Source organism: Scomber scombrus, chromosome 9 (assembly GCF_963691925.1).
Source record: "Scomber scombrus chromosome 9, fScoSco1.1, whole genome shotgun sequence".
Taxonomy (NCBI): domain Eukaryota; kingdom Metazoa; phylum Chordata; class Actinopteri; order Scombriformes; family Scombridae; genus Scomber; species Scomber scombrus.
The window spans coordinates 6346578-6366837 of NC_084978.1; the positions used below are offsets into that span (position 1 = coordinate 6346578).

Genomic DNA, 20260 nt, shown 5'->3' on the forward strand with positions numbered 1-20260 from the left:
CCAAGACTGTGAGGATGAAAATCATAAACTGTAGCAGTTATACATACATATTTTGATTTATTTACTCATTTTTAACTATTTTCCTTCTTCTTTAGATAATTTATTGGGCTGCAGTTTAACTTTACTAATTATGTAAATCCTCAGTATCATTGTAGTATTAAGCATGAAGGCTTTATGTGAACTGTGTTTTCACTGCATAAGACACATTAACTCCATTTAACAACTTGTACATTTAATATAGCACACAAATAAATATAAAAACCATAGAATAATAAAAAATAAAAAAACACAGTGTTCAGCAAATGCAGAACTAAAATGTGAATGATGTATTAGGCCAGTGATGATGATGATGATGCTAATGTATGATACAGCCAGCGAGATTAACCAAAAAGTTCACCTCTGAGCCGCCTCAGTGAATATCTCCCTGAGCCTCGCTTCCGTTTCACCATAAAATCTGCAAAGACAAAAACCTCTAAGTGAATAATATGACTATAGACAAGTGCAAAATATTGAAAAATCATCAATATTCATCTTTTTATATTTTTCATTTTATAGTGGGACAGAAAAGTTAGACTACATTAACGATAAATGTGACCGTACTTGCTTATGATCTCCGGCCCGTTGATCACCGTCATGTGAGCTCCGACCTCATTGGCTATGGCTCGTCCAATCATCGTCTTCCCTGTGCCCGGAGGACCATACAGGAGGACTCCTCGAGGAGGTGGGATCCCTATTTAGAAAAAAACTTGCATTTAGATTTTTGATAATGACAAATAGAGTCTTAATTTACAAAAACCTGTGTCACTTTGTACAATAAGTAATCTTTAGATGGGCAAACTGTGACTGTTTTAATGTCTAATGTATGCATGTGGACACAAAACCGAATGACACATTTTTTTACTTCCACAACCATCTTCCATGAGTGCACGTGAAATTCAACTGCAAGCACAACATATTCCACTACCAGTACCATGAAAACTGTCTGTCTGTTTGTCTGAACACTTTTTAAATGATGATAAACAATTAAAACGTTATATAGAAAAGTGAAAGTCTCATCACAGTCATTTTACAAGGTGACCTACCGTAGTTGGAGAACAGCTCAGGGTGTTTCAGAGGAAGCTCAATTGTCTCTCTGATAACATCCAACTGGCTGCTGAGCCCGCCAATCATGCTATACATGACCTTTGACCTTTTGGCTTCTGCATCTGAATCCTCCTGCCCTGCTCTGTCTCTGAAACTCACTTTGGTGGAGCAGGAGAGACAGTAGAAGGTGTCAGTACTCAAAGCACCAGCAGGGGAGGCTGTGGGGATTTTCTCTGCCTGCTCTGAGCTGAGTGACGCCTCCAGACTGACGGTATTCTCCTCCGACCCTGCAGGGGGATTCTGGGAGTTGTAGGAGGGAGTGGTGGGTGATGGGAGAGAAGCGAGGTTGGCCGGTCTTAGTGGGGTGCTGGCTGCTAGACAGGGCTCTCCAGGCGTCCCTGGTGTCCCGGTGTCATCCACAGTAAGCAGGCTCAGCTGCAGGGAGAGGTCAGCTGACGAGGAGTCCAGCACGGAGTTCATCACGGAAGACTCCTCGGTGTCAGGGCCAGATCCTGACAAAGGAGCTGGTCTCTGAAGGGTGACGCCGTCCTCCCCTCTTACAGCTTCAACCCGGAGGCTACACGACCGGCCGAAGTAGGTCAGGGACAGGACGTTTCCTGGCAGAACGATGTTTCCAACTGGCACGAGACAGACAAACCAGGAAAGTTATTCCACCAAAGCAAACAGGGCTGTCTGGGCAGTAATAAAACACTGAACAGTAATTCAGTTTTTCTTTTTTTTCTCTCAAAATAGAGGTAAGTTACTGAGGGTTGTTTCATAAAGGTGGCCAGAAAACAGGCCTCGATGTGAAAGACCTGTCTTAAATGAGTCTGACAAACTGAACCAGAACTTCATGAAGCCAACACAGAGCTGAAATCCTACTAATTAAAGTTTGGTTCAAAAACTGACGGTGAAACACAAACCACAGATATCAAGCACAAATCACATCAATTCACAGTGGAGAAATGGACATCTGAAGAAAAAACTGTGATTATCTCAATCACAGAGCAGCATAAACTGAACATGCAACACTAAGAATACATATTACAGTGAAAATTAACAGAACCATAGCAAGTAATGACAATAAAACATTTTATAGTGATATTTCTGGGTGTCTTTTTCTTTAATTGTATTTAAGTGACATTTAAAATGTGAAAAAATCTTGAAAATGTTTCTTACTATGAGGCTACAATGCATTTAAAAGCACAAACATTGACTGGAGTAATGCATAGCTCTGGCAAACTAAAAAACTATATAAGCTCAGATTTAAAGTGCATAATAAGTGCAGCCCATGAACTGTAAACTTAATCATATTCAGCTGTAAGGAAGAACCTTTAGGGTGGAACTAAACATATTAAACACTGTGTTTGAGTCTGGTGGATGGATCTTAATACTGGTGAAGTGAAGCCTGAAGTGAAGTTAAGCCTGTAATCTGACTTTATGAAACATGCCCTCTGGTCATGAAGTCTAAGGTGCATGGATAATGTATGAAAGGTACAGTTGAAACCAGAAGTTTACATACACTGTATAAAAAGACACACAACCTTTTTTTTCTCACTTTATATCAGACGAAACTTTTCCTGTTTTTAGTCAGTTAGGATTACCAAAATTATTTATATTTGCTAAATGCCAGAATAATAGGAAAGATAATTTTTTAGACTATTTTTTAATACTTTCTTCAAAGTCAAAAGTTTACATACATTTCATTAGTATTTGTTAGCATTGCCTTTAAACTGTATGACTTGGGTCAAACGTTTTGGGTATCCTTCCACAAGCTTCTCACAATAGTTTGCCGGAATTTTGGCCCATTCCTCCTGACAGAACTGGTGTAACTGAGTCAGGTTTGTAGGCCGCCTTGCTCGCACACTCCTTTTCAGCTCTGCCCACACATTTTCTATAGGATTGAGATCAGGGCTTTGTGATGGCCACTCCAAAACATTGATTCTGTTGTCCTTAAGCCACTTTGTAACTAATTTGGCGGTATGCTTAGGGTCATTGTCCATTTGGAAGACCCATTTGCACCCAAGCTTTAACTTCCTGGCTGATGTTGCTTCAATATTTCTACATAATGTTCTTTCCTCATGATGCCATCTATTTTGTGAAGTGCACAAGTCCCTCCTGCAGCAAAACACACCCACAACATGATGCTGCCACCCCCGTACTTCACAGTTGGGATGGTGTTCTTAGGCTTGCAAGCTTCCCCCTTTTTCCTCCAAATGTAACGATGGTCATTATGGCCAAACAGTTCAATTTTAGTTTCATCAGACCACAGGACATGTCTCCAAAAATTAAGGTCTTTGTCCCTGTGTGCATTTGCAAACTGTAATCTGGCTTTTTTATGTCGCTTTTGGAGCAATGGCTTCTTCCTCGCTGAGTGGCCTTTCAGACCATGTCTGTACAGGACTCGTTTCACTGTGGATGATGACACTCTCTTACCAGCTTCAGCCAGCATCTTCACAAGGTCTTTTGCTTTTGTTCTGGGGTTGATACGCACATTTCGCACCAAAGCACGTTCGTCTCTGGGACACAGAACCTGTCTCCTTCCTGAGTGGTATGATGGCTGGACATTCCCATGGTGTTTATACTTGCGTATAGTTGTTTGAACAGATGAACGTGGCACCTTCAGGCATCTGGAAATTGTACCCAAGGATGAACCATACTTGTGGAATTCCACAATTTTCTTCCTGATATCTTGACTGATTTCTTTTGATTTCCCCAGGATGTCACACGAACAGGAAGCAGTGTGTTTGAGGTGTGCCTTAAAATACATCCACAGGTGTGCCTCTAATTAACTCAAATGTTGTCAGTTAACCTATCAGAAGCTTCCAAACCCATCACATCATCATCTGGGCTTTCCCAAATTGTTTAAAGGCATAGTAATCTTAGTGTATGTAAACTTCTGACTTTGAAGAAAGTAATAAAAAATTGTCTAAAAAATTATCCCTCTCATTATTCTGGCATTTAGCAAATATAAATAATGTTTGTAATCCTAACTGACCTAAAACAGGAAAAGTTTCGTCTGATATAAAGTCAGACAGTGAGAAAAAAAAAGGTTATGTGTCTTTTTATACAGTGTATGTAAACTTCTGGTTTCAACTGTATGTATGGACACAGTACAATATAGCAAAGCATCATCATATACTTTACATATACAATATCTACTTACTATATATATATATATATATATATATATATATATATATATATATATACATATAAACTCAAGCACACAGTTAATTATGAAAAAGACAAAAACTATATGTGATAAGTGTATAAATTTCATACTGATGTGCTTACAAACCTGTGAATGTGTGAGGATAAGGTCAACTTACCCAAAGACATCAGGAGGAAGTTCTTGAACTCGTCTGTATCAAGTTTGTCATCTTTTGACCTGAATGAAAGTTACATAAAGTTGAGATCATCATCTACACACTTATTTCAGTTTTTGATTTAGAGGGAAATATTGTTTATTGACAAGTGACATTTGAACTGCAGTTGCAAGCAATAACCAGCAGATGGCAGCATTTACTTAAAATATACAATGAAAAAGCAGACCCAGTCCTTCCCTTGGCCCTACCACTTGTTGAAGCTCTTGTGTATTATGACAATGATTATATTACACATAACTCCATCACATATTTGTATTAAGATATTTGCATTTCAGTTGCAGCTGTTTGTTGGGTTGCTTTTTATCAGTTTCCTGATATTTCTAAGCAAGTTGGCAGAATGAAATGGGTGAAATATACGTATTTCTTTGACTCACATTGATATAAAAGAGATGGACAAAATATAAAGATCACCTCTGTGTATAACAGAATAACAGAACACAATTCAACATCAAAATCCTCCAAAATGACCATGATGTTGTATCTATTCATCTCTGAAACATCATAAACAGCATAGCCTTCATGGAGGAACAATATGCTGCAAGACTGTTGTATTGAAAGCATTAATTTTAGCGTAAACTAGCAATTGAGTGTTAGATAAATGTTACCTAGGAGACAAAAACACCTCCTCAGCCTGCAGCACAGGACCCGTTAGTGGCTGCAGCATCACTTCATCCCCTGTTTTCACTCTCAGGTTGTTCTGGACACATTTCTGAAGGCCGACTCTTCCACCGGGGAAAGAGACAACAGGCCATCCCAAACACACCTGTAACACGGAAAGGAAACAGAAAGAAGATTTGAGACACCTAAATTACTAATTAGTAAGGGAAGATTGTGTCCACTGAAAAAGGGATGATCATTCAACTGAGGGCTCAAGCCTCCACTGAAGAGGAGGGAGAGGCAGTGAATGTCCTTTATTAAAGAGAGGAGACAAAACATGCAGCAAAAGAGAAGAGAAGAGAAGACAAGGCAAGGCAAGACAAGAGAAGAGAAGAGAAGAGAAGAGAAGAGAAGAGAAGAGAAGAGAAGAGAAGAGAAGAGAAGAGAAGAGAAGAGGATACCTCCTGTTGTCCTGCAGGACTCGTAAGCAGGACTGGTCTACTGATGCACACGCTGGCTGACTTCATTGAATTGAGGCCCATTTGTGCTAAAGATGATCTGCAACTTTTGGGTGTTTTGTCATCAGCTGTGAAGAAAAAAAACAAAAACAGGTTTTAAATCAAATGTGGAAATTCCTTTACTTACATAATAGTAGCAAATATTACATCATTAAAAGCTCCACACAGTAAATAAGTATTAGCAGTAAAATAATGTTGGTACATGTTAAATTATATATTTGTTAACATGTACAAACATTTTAATGTTGTAAATGGTCCGTGTGGCACTGTGTCCAAATATAAGATATATATTTAGAGTATTTATTTACACACATATTGTATATACAACTGCATAATAACCAGATGCAATAAAATGACAAATGTACAGACAAATGATATCTTCTATAACTGTTGTATCTCATTTGATGCACACATTTTCAACAGGAATTATAACTACAACATATTTAGTAATTCAACACTGTATTAGTTTATCTGTGCAGTACATGAATCTGATCTTATACATCAGGTTTCTCAGGGGGGAAAATGATCACACTGATGATGTAGAGCTCTCCAAAACTCATGTATCAAATAAGATTCACTTAGCATTATAGGGTTAATAAATCAACTTTGCCATTAATGCCAAACAGCTTGCAATTTTAAATTAGACACCAAACAAGTGTGCAGCTGTTAATTTTAGGTTCCTGTACACTGCTCTGATCATCTCTCAGCATCACTTCAGCATCACTGAACCCTTTATACAAACCTCACTGCAGATTGGCTCATTTGCTGAACTGTATTATATAATAGTGTCAAAGCCTGTCACAATAGTTTAGTTTATGTGCTAAAATCTGTACCTTTCTCAATGAAATCAATGACAGTAAAGGAGTTGCAGTGTGAACTTCTGCAGCTTGCTCCTTCCTGGCTGGAGGTTTGCAGGTTGGAGTCACTGGATCCATCCTTCAGCACGAGGGAACTTTCTCCTTCACTCGTCTTCTTTGATTTGCTTTTATTCTTCTTGGAAGACATTTTAACAGTGAAAATCTTCCCCACGTGAAAGTGCAAACATGTGTAAACACGGGGACGTGCAGTAAACTTCCTGGTTAAAGTTTAGTCCCGCCTTCTTTTTACCGTAATACCATGCAACTTTTGGTTCAGGTTTTATAACTGGTGACCTTTTTTTATTGTTTACATTGTGAAAGGTTACATTTTAAATTGTTTAAATTGTTTTGCAATAAAACAAAATGAGCTAAACGGTGCAAAATAAGAAAATATTAGCTATGATGCAGTGAACCCAATGTGCCTTCAAGATACAGTCATGCAGAATTACATTGAAAATATTATTATTTTTAGGTTTCCTTTATTATCAGCAAAGATTAACCCATAAATCGATATAAATGATTAATGCTTACAAATCAATAAGATGCCGTCTTGGATTCGGCATGCATTTTATATGCAAAATTGCGCTTTCTACATATTTTTTTTTTTGGTATTATTTGTGAATTTTCTTGCACGTCTGCGATCTTCAGCAAAGCGCAACAATATCTATGCAAAGATATTTTGGGGATTTAAAAGGTTAAGATGTGGAACATTTATCCGAATTTACCACCAGACATTGCCTATTCTTTTCTACCTAAAAAGTCAACATTGTCCAATAACCATTTACGCATTATCTTGCAAAATGGACAGATTGTGAATGAAGTTCGTTACGGTACCATAGACTGTATATAAGAAACGGTACTCCAGCTATCTTGTCAGAGCATTACGGTATTTATGCAACTTTCGGGCCGGACGTTTGCGTAACCTAGCTGCACATGCCGGTCGGAAACTGATCAAAGTCTGTTTTTAAAGGGTTAAAAGTGTTGTTTAAAGCAGCTGGTAACATGTCTGCTTCTGCCTTTGTGTACAAACTATTACCCCTGCTGAGAGGAAGGTGTTGCGGTAAGCTGCGGCTTTGTCCCGCACGCACAGCAGTCCGTGCGTTTTCATGCACCGGGGATCGTTCCCAGCTGCACCGGGTGAAGGGGAGCGGAGCTTTAATGGGGAAAGTGGACCGATTCGGTGGAGTGACAGTGAACCTGGCTGACACCGGTTTACCAGAGGACATCAGCGAAAGCTCATTCAGTGGATTACTGAAAGGTTGGTTGTTATAATGTCTGCAGGATAAGACACAGAGTCAAATACTGTGCAGTTCAGTCCTGTCAGTGTTGTGAAAACATCATGAACTCCAGTAAATCATTGACCCGCTTTACACTAACCATTAACCAGGGCAGCTCTTTCATATAAAACACTACGACTCAAGTCAGGAACTTATTTCTTATTAGAGCTGCACACATGCATGGAAGTACTGCATGCACTTTTTCTTGGTTTGATCACACATTGCATGCCTTGTTGTAAAATGAGTGTTATGAAACAGATCATACAATTTTCATTATGTTTTTAACCTTGGTGTGGTGCATGTGGAAGTGAATGTTTAATATTCAGCTTTGAACATTCACTCATGCATGACCATAGGCAGTAAAGAGGCATGACTACACAAAACAAAGCTCTTCTTAAAGGTTGTGTATATGTTTAAAGGTGAGTGAGAAGTCCCTGAAAGGTCATTATTTCCCCACTGAATTAATAAATTAATAAATAGAAGCATGTGTCTTTATTGATTCCACTTCACAAATGAAATATATTTTCTTGTGCATTGCTCAAAGGCAAAATAATGAAATTCAATGAAGGAAGAGAGTGTTTCTGTTTGAATTAGGGCAGAAATGTACGATTATTTTCCTTATTGAATAATCTGAAGATTAGCAAATCGTATAGTTAAGATGTTGGAAGTATAGAATATATGGCATCTTTATTTGAGTTGTTGCAGGTCTTCACTGTTTGTAATATAAACCTCTTTTCTCTTAAAAAAAGCTGCATCTTTAATCTCTTTTTACTTCCACCAGAGTGTCTCTGTTGTTTGTCATCTTGCTGAAATTCCCAATGTTCTCCCCACAATGACATTAAGCAGATATCTCATCTTCAATTTTTTTCACTTTGTCTTGTTTTCTACATACTTCCTGTTTTAAGTGTATTCTTTTAACAAAGGAAATGGATACAGTACATAATTGAATAAAGCTTGTGGATCCCTGTGATTTATGTACTTTACAGATTCTTTGGTCCAGTGGAAAGCAGATGGGAGGGTCGCGGTGTGGCTTCGAGTTCCCATCTCACTGAGCCGATTTGCTGCAGCCGCCTCCGCTCACGGCTTCACCTTCCACCACGCCAAAGATGACCACGCTGTCTTGTCTGTCTGGTTGGGAGAAGGGGAAAGCAGACTGCCAGGGTTTGCAACTCACCAAATTGGAGTAGCAGGTAGAAATCACAGATATAGTTGAGGGTGAAGAAGTTAAAGTGTTCACGGTTGCTTGTAATTATTTCTTTCCAAGATTTAATTTACTAATGAAGGGAAGACACACAATAATATTTTTGCTGTCAGCACTCATATTAAGACCATTGTTTAGTGTTTATGTAGGTCCTGGTAGTTGTTACCTTGACAACACGTACTCTTTCTGGAGTTTAAATGCATAGAAACAGTATAATCAACCAAATGCTTTTTCTAACATGCAGTATAAAATGTTTTTACAGCATTAATCTCTACCTCCTCAACCCTTACTTACTGTTCAGGGTGTTATTTGACCCATTTTAACATTTGAGAAAAGAAAAACAATCTTTTAGCCAGGAATTTGATGACTTATCCAGAAGTTACGCAGACTATGCAACAAATTGAAATATTTCAACGTTCTAAAAATATTTGTGCACATGTATTCACATTTATTAAAGACGATGATTTGTGGTCCCAAAATTACGTATAGACACTAATTATGAGGGGATACTGTGAAATGCCCAAATATGAACAGTGTGTAAGGGTTAAAAGACATCTAAGAGGTGAAAAGAAGTAGCATGGGGCAAGAAACACGAGCAGTGAGACAGACAGACAGATTGTAAACGAAACCCATGTCCTGACATTCTGGTTCATCTTTGACCTATACTGCTTGCCGTAGATATTTCAACTTCCAATTTTCTTGTGCAATGAGCAATAATTATCAACATTTGGGTAGTCAGAGTTAATTTTACCTCCAAATAAAGTAATAAAAGTTCAGTAATCTGGCTGAATGGTTGGCTTGATTATGATTATCTGATTCTCGTGTCTCCTGTCAGATTTATTTTTAGTGATGCTGCTGCCTTCACAGATGACATAATCAACAGAAATGAAGGCCAAAACTAAACTGTAAGACAATATCCCTATTAAACTAACCACACTAAAATAAAATGATATCAAAACCACTATGTGATTTGCAAAATGTTAAATGGACCATTGATCAGAAAACACAATGGGAAAATATCTTAATCCATTATCATATAAATGAATATATTAACTTTAAACATAACACTGACAAAGTATACATTATACAGTCTATATAGAGAACATGAGGAGTATTGATTTGCAGCTGTGTTTCTGGCCACTTGATGAATGAAAGTCCAATATTCACTAATGTTTTAGCTCTCGTTTTGTTTTCCAACAAGTCCTGAAGGAAATATTTGTGTCTTTAGCTGCTAATTACTCCAGTGTGTTCACCAGCTTGTCGCCCACTTTGTCTAAAGCAGAGTAGAGTTGAGTTTATCAGAGCTTTTTCCACTGAAAACAGCTGGCTGCTGCTGGAAACAGGACTTATGAGAGTGGTGACAGTAAACCAAACGGTGAAGTCTTGGGTCATAAAATTAAAACAATGAACTGAAAGATACTAAAAAAACTCAGTAAAGCTGGCGATAGTTCTCAACCCCTTTCACATTAGTCTGCATGTACTTATTTCATCCATTGTTAATATAAAAATATGAATAAAACCGCTTTAACTACAGATGAGTATATACAGCATACAAATTGCTTAGACTGAACACTCTGAGTTTGGTTGCTGACTACAGGCATTTATCCAGCTTACCCTGCGCTGTAAAGACCTCAGGCTGTGATTGGCAGAGCAGCGTCTCATGTTACATTACTTTCCGAGCTGACCACAAGCTCCCGGGACTCACAAACCCAAATCGCTACTGATACGGGAGAAAAGTTTACATTAGCCCAGCAGTGACGAAAACTGGCGTCAAGCTGCGCCAGACAGAGCTGACATTCATTTATTAACATGAATGAATCCTTCAGGTTTTGGAAGCTGTCGCATTACATAGACTGACAGACGCTTCAGATGTGTTTTTTTTAGTAGATGAAATTAAAGTCTATACTGTTCCCACTTCTAAATCCTTTTAAATAATGATTAAATTAAATACAAATAATAAAATAAAAAAGGTAAACCTGCATGAGGTTATTGCACAAGAAAACATCAGCAATTAATTATCTTTTTTTTTTTTTTAGGATTGTTTGTCTGTTATGCATTTTTCTACTTTGACCCATTTCACTTGCATAAACGGAAATTTACTGATCAGGATTGTGAATATGGAGAGAAGAGCAACAAAAGGAGGAGTTGCTGACTTCTGCTATGTCTCTGATTATCCAGCAGAGGGCAGAGTGCAGTTTATACCTTTTTTACCAGAGAGTGGATGCACTTGAAGCATGTCAGAACATGTCCAGAGCATCCTTCAGTGTGGAATGGGGTTCAAAAACTCCCAATTTGTTGCCAGAGTGCCCCCCTCACAAACTATGATGAAACTAAGGTCAGGAATCTGAAATAGACAGCTGGTTAGATAAACAGATACTTGTGTGCTTGCTTTCCTTGGCTCTTTATTATTGTGACAAAGATGGTAAGAAACACAGACCACAAAGAAGCCGTTTAGAGAGAAATCATCCAGTAAATGAGTTGCCAAAAATATGTCTGATGACCTGAAGTGATTCTAAATATAAATGCAATCTCAGCTTTAATCTCCACTACAGTCTAGTTTAGTTTACTTGCTGTTTTAAGGAGAATCCAGATGTTTCACAAGTTGGCTCTTCTTGTTGTTTTGACCAACACTGAGCATGATGCTGTAAATAACTTCATTGGGGATAAATGCTCTTATAGAAACAGATTTACAGTGGTGTACAAAGGAGATAGGAACCTCAGAAAGCTTTAAAACCATCAAATCTGAACCCAAATGTCTGAAGTAGTTATCTGGAGGTCAAACTGACCTGCATTGACTGTTCAACACTGAGCTTTAAAAGTTTGCTTACCAGTATTTAAAACGATCTATCACATTACTGAGCGACTTCCAGATTCAAACTGCAAGTTGAATCAGATATGCGGCTGCTGGTACGATGTTCGCTGAGATTAGCCTCGTCAGATGTTTAGTGCGACGGACAAGAACAAACAAATCAAGAAGTCATGTTCTGTTATACTTTATTGCAAATCGATTTACAGCAGCACAATTATGTTCACAATCAGTACCGTGATGGAGATTATCATAATAACCATATTATAAGGAAATAGATTGGCCTTATTAAACTGATTAGGTCCAGTTATTTATCAATGTCATTATGTAAGTTCATAGTTGCTGCCAGTTACTTTCATTCAGTCTTTCACTGCAGGTACCAGAAGCTTTTTTTAGTGCTACAGAAATCTTTGGTCTCTTGGTACCTTACATATGAATGATTTAATTTAGTTTTGTTTAGATGTACTCAGTATCGATATATGCTGAGTTGAGGTATCAGAGTAGAAGAAAAATAGCTGGATTGATGCAACGTCACTATTTCACCTACAACAATAAGATCCAGGTTGTAAAGCACAGGAAATGTCATTTAATTCCCATTAGGTAAGCAGAAGTTGAGAGCGGCAATAATACAAGTAACAAAGTAATTGTCCTACATTGAAATACAGTGAAATTGGACAATGTCAACACCTATCCTGCCAAACTGTCTTTGAGTATAACACTGAAACCCGATCAGCTTTACCTGACCTCTGACCTCTCAGGAAGGGAGAAGAGCCTTAAGTGATTACAAGAAACTACCATCTCCATATTTATGACGGTAAACTATCACATCCTGTTATGAGTGCTATTATTATATAGATGGTATTCTGGTGGTGGATAAGTATCTAACAAGTATCTAATCTATCCTGTCTCCACCCAGCTAAAGGCTGAGTCAGCTGCCGTTCACACAGTCTTAACAAGGAGGTGAAGAAAATAAGAAAATACATTTTGGCTGATATACACACAAATTAACATCATTATTGTCATTCACAAGGAGTGTTTCATGATTTGATGCATCATGTAGTGATTTATGGAACCTTTTAATAATTTTTTTTTGGACCTAATTTTATTTATATATATATATATATATATTTTTTTTTTTTTTTTTTTTTTTTTCCCTGAAAAGTAGTAGAAGGATAAATGAAATATGAGGTAAGAGGAGACAATTAAGTTTTTTGAAGTTTTTTTATGGCTCGGATGCCAACTATAATCCAAAGCAGTTAACACTTGTTTATTACAAAACACTCGGTTTGATGATTGCTTCTGGGCTTTTGTCTCAAAACTCGTATTCTTTTTTTCCCCCCTGCTCCTTTTTGAGCATTTAGTTTCCTGGACTGAAGGCTACATAATGATAGCCTCCCTTAGCAGCAACCAGTCCGTCTCCTGTGAAACGCCATATGGCACAGGGATCGGGGATGACATCAATTTCCACTTGGAAGTCCAAGTCAGGCCTTTAAGACGACCCATCCCTCTTTACACATCTGTGACATTCATTTAAGGAGGCCGGTACTGGTCGGTCAGACGTACTGTAGCACCGGAAAAGAAAGTGGTCCGTTTTCCCTCCACCTCCTCCACTTCCCCCTCCTCCTCCGCCTGAGCTGTCAACAGCAGCACATAGCAGCCTCTCTTAGTCACTACCTGCTGAAAAAAAAAAGCTAAAACAGAGGACTAAAAAATGTTAAATGCTACAGTGGGATATCTGCATCATTTAGAAGTACAGCTGAGTCACTTCTACTTTGTTTGAACTCCAGAAAGTAAAGAATGTTGCCTTTCCCCCCAATGTTTCATTTTAACCCCATAGTTCACTTTTTTTTGGGAAAAGTACTACATCTTATTAATATTTATCCCAAATGTAATGTTGACGTAAAGGTTAAGATAGGTTGAGGTTTAGGGTTAGGGTTAGGTTGCTATGCAAAAATACAGACATTCCCCCAAAAGATAAATCCTAATGACGCTGATGATTCTCTAACGTTTCCTTGACCGTGATGTGGACATTTGTGGTACGAAGGTCATGAAATTTGGTATAAACCTTCATGTCCGTCACAAAATAAAAAAATGTATGATACTTTGATTTATGACTAAATTCTTGCAGAGGTAATGACATTAAAATCAACCTCAACCATTAAGTGCTAATTAAGAAATATACGCATGCCAACATGAATGCTGAACATGATAAAGATGAGCATACTAGCTTAGCATTGTGAGAATGTGAGGGATTCAAGTGACCCCCCCCCCCCCCCCCCGCTTATGGTTGATATGAAACACTACAGAGGTGTTGTCTACTGAAATGAGCTCGTGCTTGCCCTTGAGAACGAGCAAGAAGTTCTGCAGCAATGTTGCCGGCTTGAAACTGAGAGTTTGAAGCTCTTGTCAACATTACAGCATTCCCATCCTCACCCCAATACCAGGCAAACACCTTAGCGGTGGGTGGGTGTTGTGTAGCCCACACCAAAGCTTTAAACTGCTCTATTTAAGCTTGTAAAGCCTCCATCTCTTGGCAAGAGAGCTTTCCCCTCCATCTTTTTAGGTTATGGGTTAGCCTACTGCACTCTTTATGAGGCACCTGAGCTTCTATAAGTGAGACTAAACAGGCCTTCCTCTCTTACTGACAGTGGCAAAATGCTGCAGTTAATTTGTAAGACAGGGCTTCCCTAAAATGACCCACACCCAGACACTTGGGACACAACTCATGGCTCTCTCCTTAACCTTAAGTCCAGCTCCACACGAGGCAAACGCCAGCATCGTTTAAATCCAAAAAAAAGGAGTCAGACTAGGAAATCTGAGCGAGAACTGTGACTAGGACACAGTGAAATTTAATTGTGAAATATGGATTGATTTTTTATATATATATATATATATATATATATATATAAAAATATATATATATATAAAAAATCAATATATATATATATATATATATATATATATATATATATATATATATATATATTGCCTATATATATATATATTGGCAATACAAGAGACAATATTTGACATGATTGTATGATCCTTTGTTGTTGTTGTTGTCATACAGGTGCAGTTGTTGATGAGTCCAATGGAAAAGTTCTTGTCGTCCAAGACAGAAACAAGGTATTTTTTTTATTCTTTACAAAATACAGTGCTGTCATTCACATTGAACATAATGTACATTTTCAATCACTCAAAGATCAGTTCTGTATTATTTCGGCCCCACATATTAGGGTTGGGTGTTATGATAAGACAGTAGAGGTTCATCAAACATCATTTCAACAGATTTTGCCATACCATTTATACAAAGATACCTATTTAACAATATATATGTTGGCTGCAACACTAAGAAATAAGTCTGAGCCTCAGAAATCTAGAAGATAACTAGATATAGGATGAATTAAAGTTGCATTTTTGTTTCTTGTTAGTTTATACCAATTTTTATTTTTTTTTGCCTATTCTCAAGTGTGAAACTTCACTACTGCATTGTCTCACTATTATTTGGTTAAATTTGAATTCTGTAGCATGAATTTAATGATACATTTTTGATTGAATGCATTAATTGGATAGCTGTAAACATAATGCAGTGATTACTCACACACATTTCTTAAATAGAAAAATAGAAATAGTTTGGTGTGTAAAAGTAGTTTTTGCAGATAGAGTCACTAGCTCGTGAAACTGAGCCAAAAAGTGAAAGTTGGACACTTATCTTTGCATCGTCAGTGAAAACAAAAAACTATTAAAACATCTGCGATTTAGTTTTGTTTGTTTAGTGAGTTGTATATTGCTTCTGTTTATCCAAACGTGGGTGGAAATCACACTTAACTTAGCTCCACACAACGTTAGTTGACCTCAAGCAAACACGCTGTTTACATGGGCTGAATGCACTCAAACAATTTTGTCTGTGTGTGTCTGTCAGCTCTCACAGAGCCCTGCTGTAGTGCTCAAGTTGTTATGAGGTTGATTTACAACAGGCCTCTTTTAAAAACATTTTTATAGAGATCTGTTTGCATTCTCACCGGGCCAAAATGAGATTTCCACCAATTTTAAGAAGTGATTGCACAATGACACCAATTTGGAAACTAATCATGTTTTTAGAGGTGCCAGCTCACTCAATTTGAAATAAATGAGGCGGTAAGTAAAGGTCCTTTCACACATATTCTCTAAACTAAGCTGAATGAACTGTCCAAAGCTTTAACTGCACCACAAAACACCTGCAGAGGGTTGGTGTTCATTAAAGTAGGAACCACAGGGTGCTTACGGTGTGACTGCACTTCCTATTAAATTATATTTTCACAAGACATATTTTGCAAGAAATTAATCTATGACACCTCCCGATATCTGTGGAACTGAAGATAAAAATAATAGCACTGAAATGATGAGTGGATTTGTTGATTTGGCCATAGAACAGTATTGAAATGGCTAAAATGTAGATATATCATTCTCCAGTTCTAGCTTCTTAAATTTAAGGATTTGCTGCTTTTATGTTATATCAAAAATTGAATATCTTTAGATTTATATTTGGTCATTGATCTAACACAACAATCAATTTGGAGAAATGTTGATTGGAGTTATTATATTTTGACATTTTATAGATAAAAACATATTAGATGAATAGTCTATAGATGAACTGATAATGAAAATAATCCTTATTTTCAGCCTTGTGTACCATGAAACATGTTGTACCATGAGTCTGAGCCCGTTCAACACGCACAACAACATGAATCCATATATATAAATTCAGAGTCAAACAGTCGTACACTGAATTATTTGGCAAGTCAAAAGAAAATAGTATTAAGTATATATATCTTAAAGAGTATTAAGATATATTGAATATTTTGCCATTATTATAACAGCATCGCAGTAATATATCCCAACACTACCGTAATGTAAGATCTCTTAAAGTTTTGTTATTCCTAGATTTAAAAAATAATTCTTCTCACTCTCCTTTAGTGGTATCCAGTCATGCAGATATCTGCCTGAGGTTACCACAGACACAATTATATTTACCACATTCCTATTATAGTGGAGGCAGAAAGAATCTGAGGAATCTGAAAGGCTGGTATATTGAAATCCACAAGTGGGGGACAAGAGGATTTTTTTTGTCTTTTGAACCAACTTTTTACCAGTAGTATTTTTCCCCAAAAAAACATTTACACAATATAGCTCTGTATCATTTGAAATCATTTAAAAGGGACATATTAATGTTTTTTTTGTGGTTTTCTTTTCTTTTTACACCATTAAGATGTTGGATGCTTTGAATGCTTCTTTGCAATGTTATCTCTGATTGTTCATGTATGCCCATGAACAGAAGTCCATTGGTAGAATTTGTTTGTCTGAAGTTGTCTTATGTGTTGTTGACGTTGTCCACTCACCAATTTCGGATCAGATTTGGGCTCATGTGTGATGTCAAGGGCCCCTATGTCAAAGGCCTTAATTAGACATGAGATAAAAATGGCCTGTTTCACTTAGAGGCTGAACTGAAGAGCCAGTATAAGATAAAGATTTTTATTTTTTTTTGTAACTGTAAATCATGCAAAGAAATAACAGTAGAGCCCCAGAATATAAATATAGACCTTGTAATATGTGCACTATGCCTCCTTTAATTCCTCATCAGTGTCAGTAAATTTGCAACAATCCCTCACATTTTCAGGATCATGTTTCTTCCGTCACTCGGCAAGTTCCTGCAGAAATACTGTAGACTAAGAAGGACCACATGGTAGGGGTTACTGTAAAACTTGGATCACATGACAAGTACAGTTCACACTATAATTCACAGAATCTTAGGTGGGCCTGAGAGCTGGCCTGTCGTTGCACACGTGACATGTATCCCAGCCAGGGATCTTGAGAGTTTATAATCTATCTTGATGGCTTTTGTCCAGAAGCAGAGGGAAACAGTTAGTGGCCTGGAAGTGCGTGGAAGTTTTTTATCTCTTCCTTTCCTCCTCCGCCTCCTACTTCTCCTCCTACCTCCTACTCCTCCTCCCCATCGAGCTGTTTACTGGAAATGGGCTTTATAACAGTCTGGCCCTTGGCAACAGAGTCTGTGGCAGACCGAGCTAGTTCAGAGCTCACAAAGGGTTACAAACTTCCTGAAAAGAAACCAGGACATAATCGGTATGGAAGACAATTTCATCCATTGGGGGGCTAAATGATGTAATGGGTAATAGTGTGGGACTGACTCAATTGCCAATAACATTTACACATCATTTCCCAGCAGATTTTTTAGTCTGTGTATGTCAGGCATCCTTCCAGCCAAGTCTTTGGGATTATTATTTTCACATTCAGACCTGACAGCTCCTGTGGGGATGAGATGTTTTAGTTGGAAAAAAACCACACTGATTACATTTACACGAAATCTCTTTATTTTTTCCTACCAGCACATCTGAAACAGCTCCAAAAAATATTTTGTTGACAATACATGAAAATAGATGCTGTAGTGCATTTTGTGCTCCGCAAAATGAGGACAAATCTGAAGATGTAATAGCTTTTTCTGAAAACAAGCGCTGCATACAAAATTCTTTAAAGTAACTACAAAAATATATATATACAACACTGACATCATAATTTAACCAGCAGCATACTGTTATTAAATATCAAGGATAAGTGGTGAAAAAGTTTTGGAAGACACACTTCACCGCATCAAACGTCTCAAGAGGCATTGAATATAAAACATATAAATGAAAGAATGCTCAGATCAGAGCACTAAACATCTGTCTGACTGTATAATCATTAGTTCAGATACATAAGAAGATCCCTTGGAACATATTATACTATTATATTTTACTGCTGACATTTCCTTAAAGAAAAGACATAAAAACAAAAACAATACTGCCTTAAGAAATCCCCACTGATTACTGACTTTAAACACTTGCAGTGTATATGTTTATATTACTCTCAGGTACATTTACAGCAGTGCCATCTGTCACAATTGATGTTAATTTTTTTCTCTTTAATTTCAGACAAAGAATGCTTGGAAATTCCCCGGTGGTTTGTCTGATCCAGGAGAAAATATTGGTGAGTGTCACGCTCAACAGAGCAAAAAAAAAACTAATACAGTACATCTAGCTAAATCCTTTGATTTAAGTATTATATATATTTAAAGATGATACATATACATTCATTTGAACTGTACAAAATAAGGTACATGATATTATGCAAAAGACCTATTATCTGTTCCTCCTAATTCACCTTTAATATTTTAAAAGCAGCTTTAATATTATATACATGACCCACCCCAAAAAAGCAGCGTCAGATGTTTACAAAAAAATATATGTATTTTCCCTTTTCCCCCACAACTTTATGTCTCACTCCCAGGTGCCACTGCAGTTCGTGAAGTTTTCGAGGAAACCGGCGTTCGCTCTGAGTTCAGATCTCTGCTCAGCATCCGACAGCAGCACAACCACCCCGGCGCCTTCGGCATGTCGGACATGTATATCATCTGCCGACTCAGCCCGCTCACCTACGACATCAACTTCTGTACTCAGGAGTGTCTGCGCTGCGAGTGGCTGGACCTCACCGAGTTGGCCAAGACCAACGAAACTACGCCCATCACCTCTCGTGTAGCCAGGGTTCTGCTTCACGGCCTAAAGCAGGGTTTTGACAAAATAGACCTCACCATGGAGGAGCTCCCTGCTGTCTATTCTGGGATGTTTTACCAGTTATACCACAGGCAGCTTCTTCCAACACTAAAATCTTAACAAGCTATGAACCTGATGGAGTTAGCGTATCCAGGATAGCTATGCTGACATATTGCTGTCAGCACTTCCCATATTTAAAGTGTATTTATGACTGGAATTATATTTGCAGTGCACTGTTTCGCACACTAACTGTTACTGTTGAAGAAAAATAATGCAATAGATGAAGCCTACAGAACATTCACTTTGTGGTTTTTAAAGAACAGCCACTACAGTACCTGCAAGACTGCAGAGTTTTATACAGTTTATCTTTCTTTGGCAGCCATGTTGGAAATCCACAGCTGTGAATAGTGGATGTGAGCAGCTGAATCAATTTTTAAAAGGTACTACTCTGAATTTTTCTGTATGTTTGGTTGGGAACAAATCATTTCACAATCGGTGTTGATTTCAGCTAATTTCTACTTGTTAACCATCATTGTCAGTGGACCATCTATTAGCAGAAGCTAACGCTAGTGCCTAGTAGTTGTCATATTAATATTGGCTGACCTGCTAAGTTACCCCATGAGCCAATCATCTTTTTATTTAAGTTAACAGCCTATCTGTGATTGATCTGAACATCAGTGCGATGGAAGGTTGGACTTTTTGCACAAATCTCAAATTAAACGAGTGCAAAGGGAACTCGCAAGTTTATCAGAAAACAAAGACAAGCTCAGGAAACATATTGAGTTTCCATTAAGTGTGTTGAGATAGTATAGTTAGTACTTGGGTTTTTATTTTAGTGTGATAGGCATGCTTATTGTTTTTTTGTTGGGTTATTTTAATTCTGTAGTGTATCAAGTACAAAACTCTGTGATTTACCTCAATCCCATCTCCTTCCTCATCTTCAAGTTTC

The 20260-nt window shown here is 37.6% G+C and overlaps 2 protein-coding genes across 3 annotated transcripts in view; one reads left to right on the forward strand and one right to left on the reverse strand.

Annotated features, from left to right (window-relative positions):
* afg2a (AFG2 AAA ATPase homolog A) overlaps positions 1–20260 on the reverse strand; it is a 294269-nt gene that overhangs the window by 113091 nt on the left and 160918 nt on the right. The window contains exons 1-7 of one of the 2 annotated variants that reach the window (XM_062425344.1): positions 6421–6592; positions 5531–5655; positions 5078–5235; positions 4416–4474; positions 1083–1721; positions 601–730; positions 398–454 (exon numbers count right to left, since the gene is read on the reverse strand). In XM_062425344.1, coding sequence (XP_062281328.1) covers positions 398–454; positions 601–730; positions 1083–1721; positions 4416–4474; positions 5078–5235; positions 5531–5655; positions 6421–6592 — 1340 coding nt within the window. Of the gene's footprint in view, positions 1–397; positions 455–600; positions 731–1082; positions 1722–4415; positions 4475–5077; positions 5236–5530; positions 5656–6420; positions 6593–20260 lie in introns of those variants that run through there. The other variant, XM_062425345.1, reaches the window with a different exon arrangement.
* nudt6 (nudix (nucleoside diphosphate linked moiety X)-type motif 6) lies at positions 7447–19436 on the forward strand. Its single transcript, XM_062426086.1, has 6 exons — positions 7447–7504; positions 7535–7702; positions 8708–8911; positions 14799–14854; positions 18694–18748; positions 19049–19436. The coding sequence occupies exons 1-6, from the start codon at positions 7447–7449 to the stop codon at positions 19429–19431; spliced, it is 924 nt and encodes a 307-aa protein (XP_062282070.1). The 3' UTR covers positions 19432–19436.

What these genes read in the sequence shown, in the direction of transcription:
- nudt6 (XM_062426086.1), top strand. Translation starts at nt 7,447, where the DNA reads ATGTCTGCTTCTGCCTTTGTGTACAAACTATTACCCCTGCTGAGAGGA. An exon ending in TCGTCCAAGACAGAAACAAG is followed by an intron (nt 14,855 to 18,693) that starts GTATTTTTTTTA and finishes CTTTAATTTCAG; the next exon opens with ACAAAGAATGCTTGGAAATT. An exon ending in TGATCCAGGAGAAAATATTG is followed by an intron (nt 18,749 to 19,048) that starts GTGAGTGTCACG and finishes TCTCACTCCCAG; the next exon opens with GTGCCACTGCAGTTCGTGAA.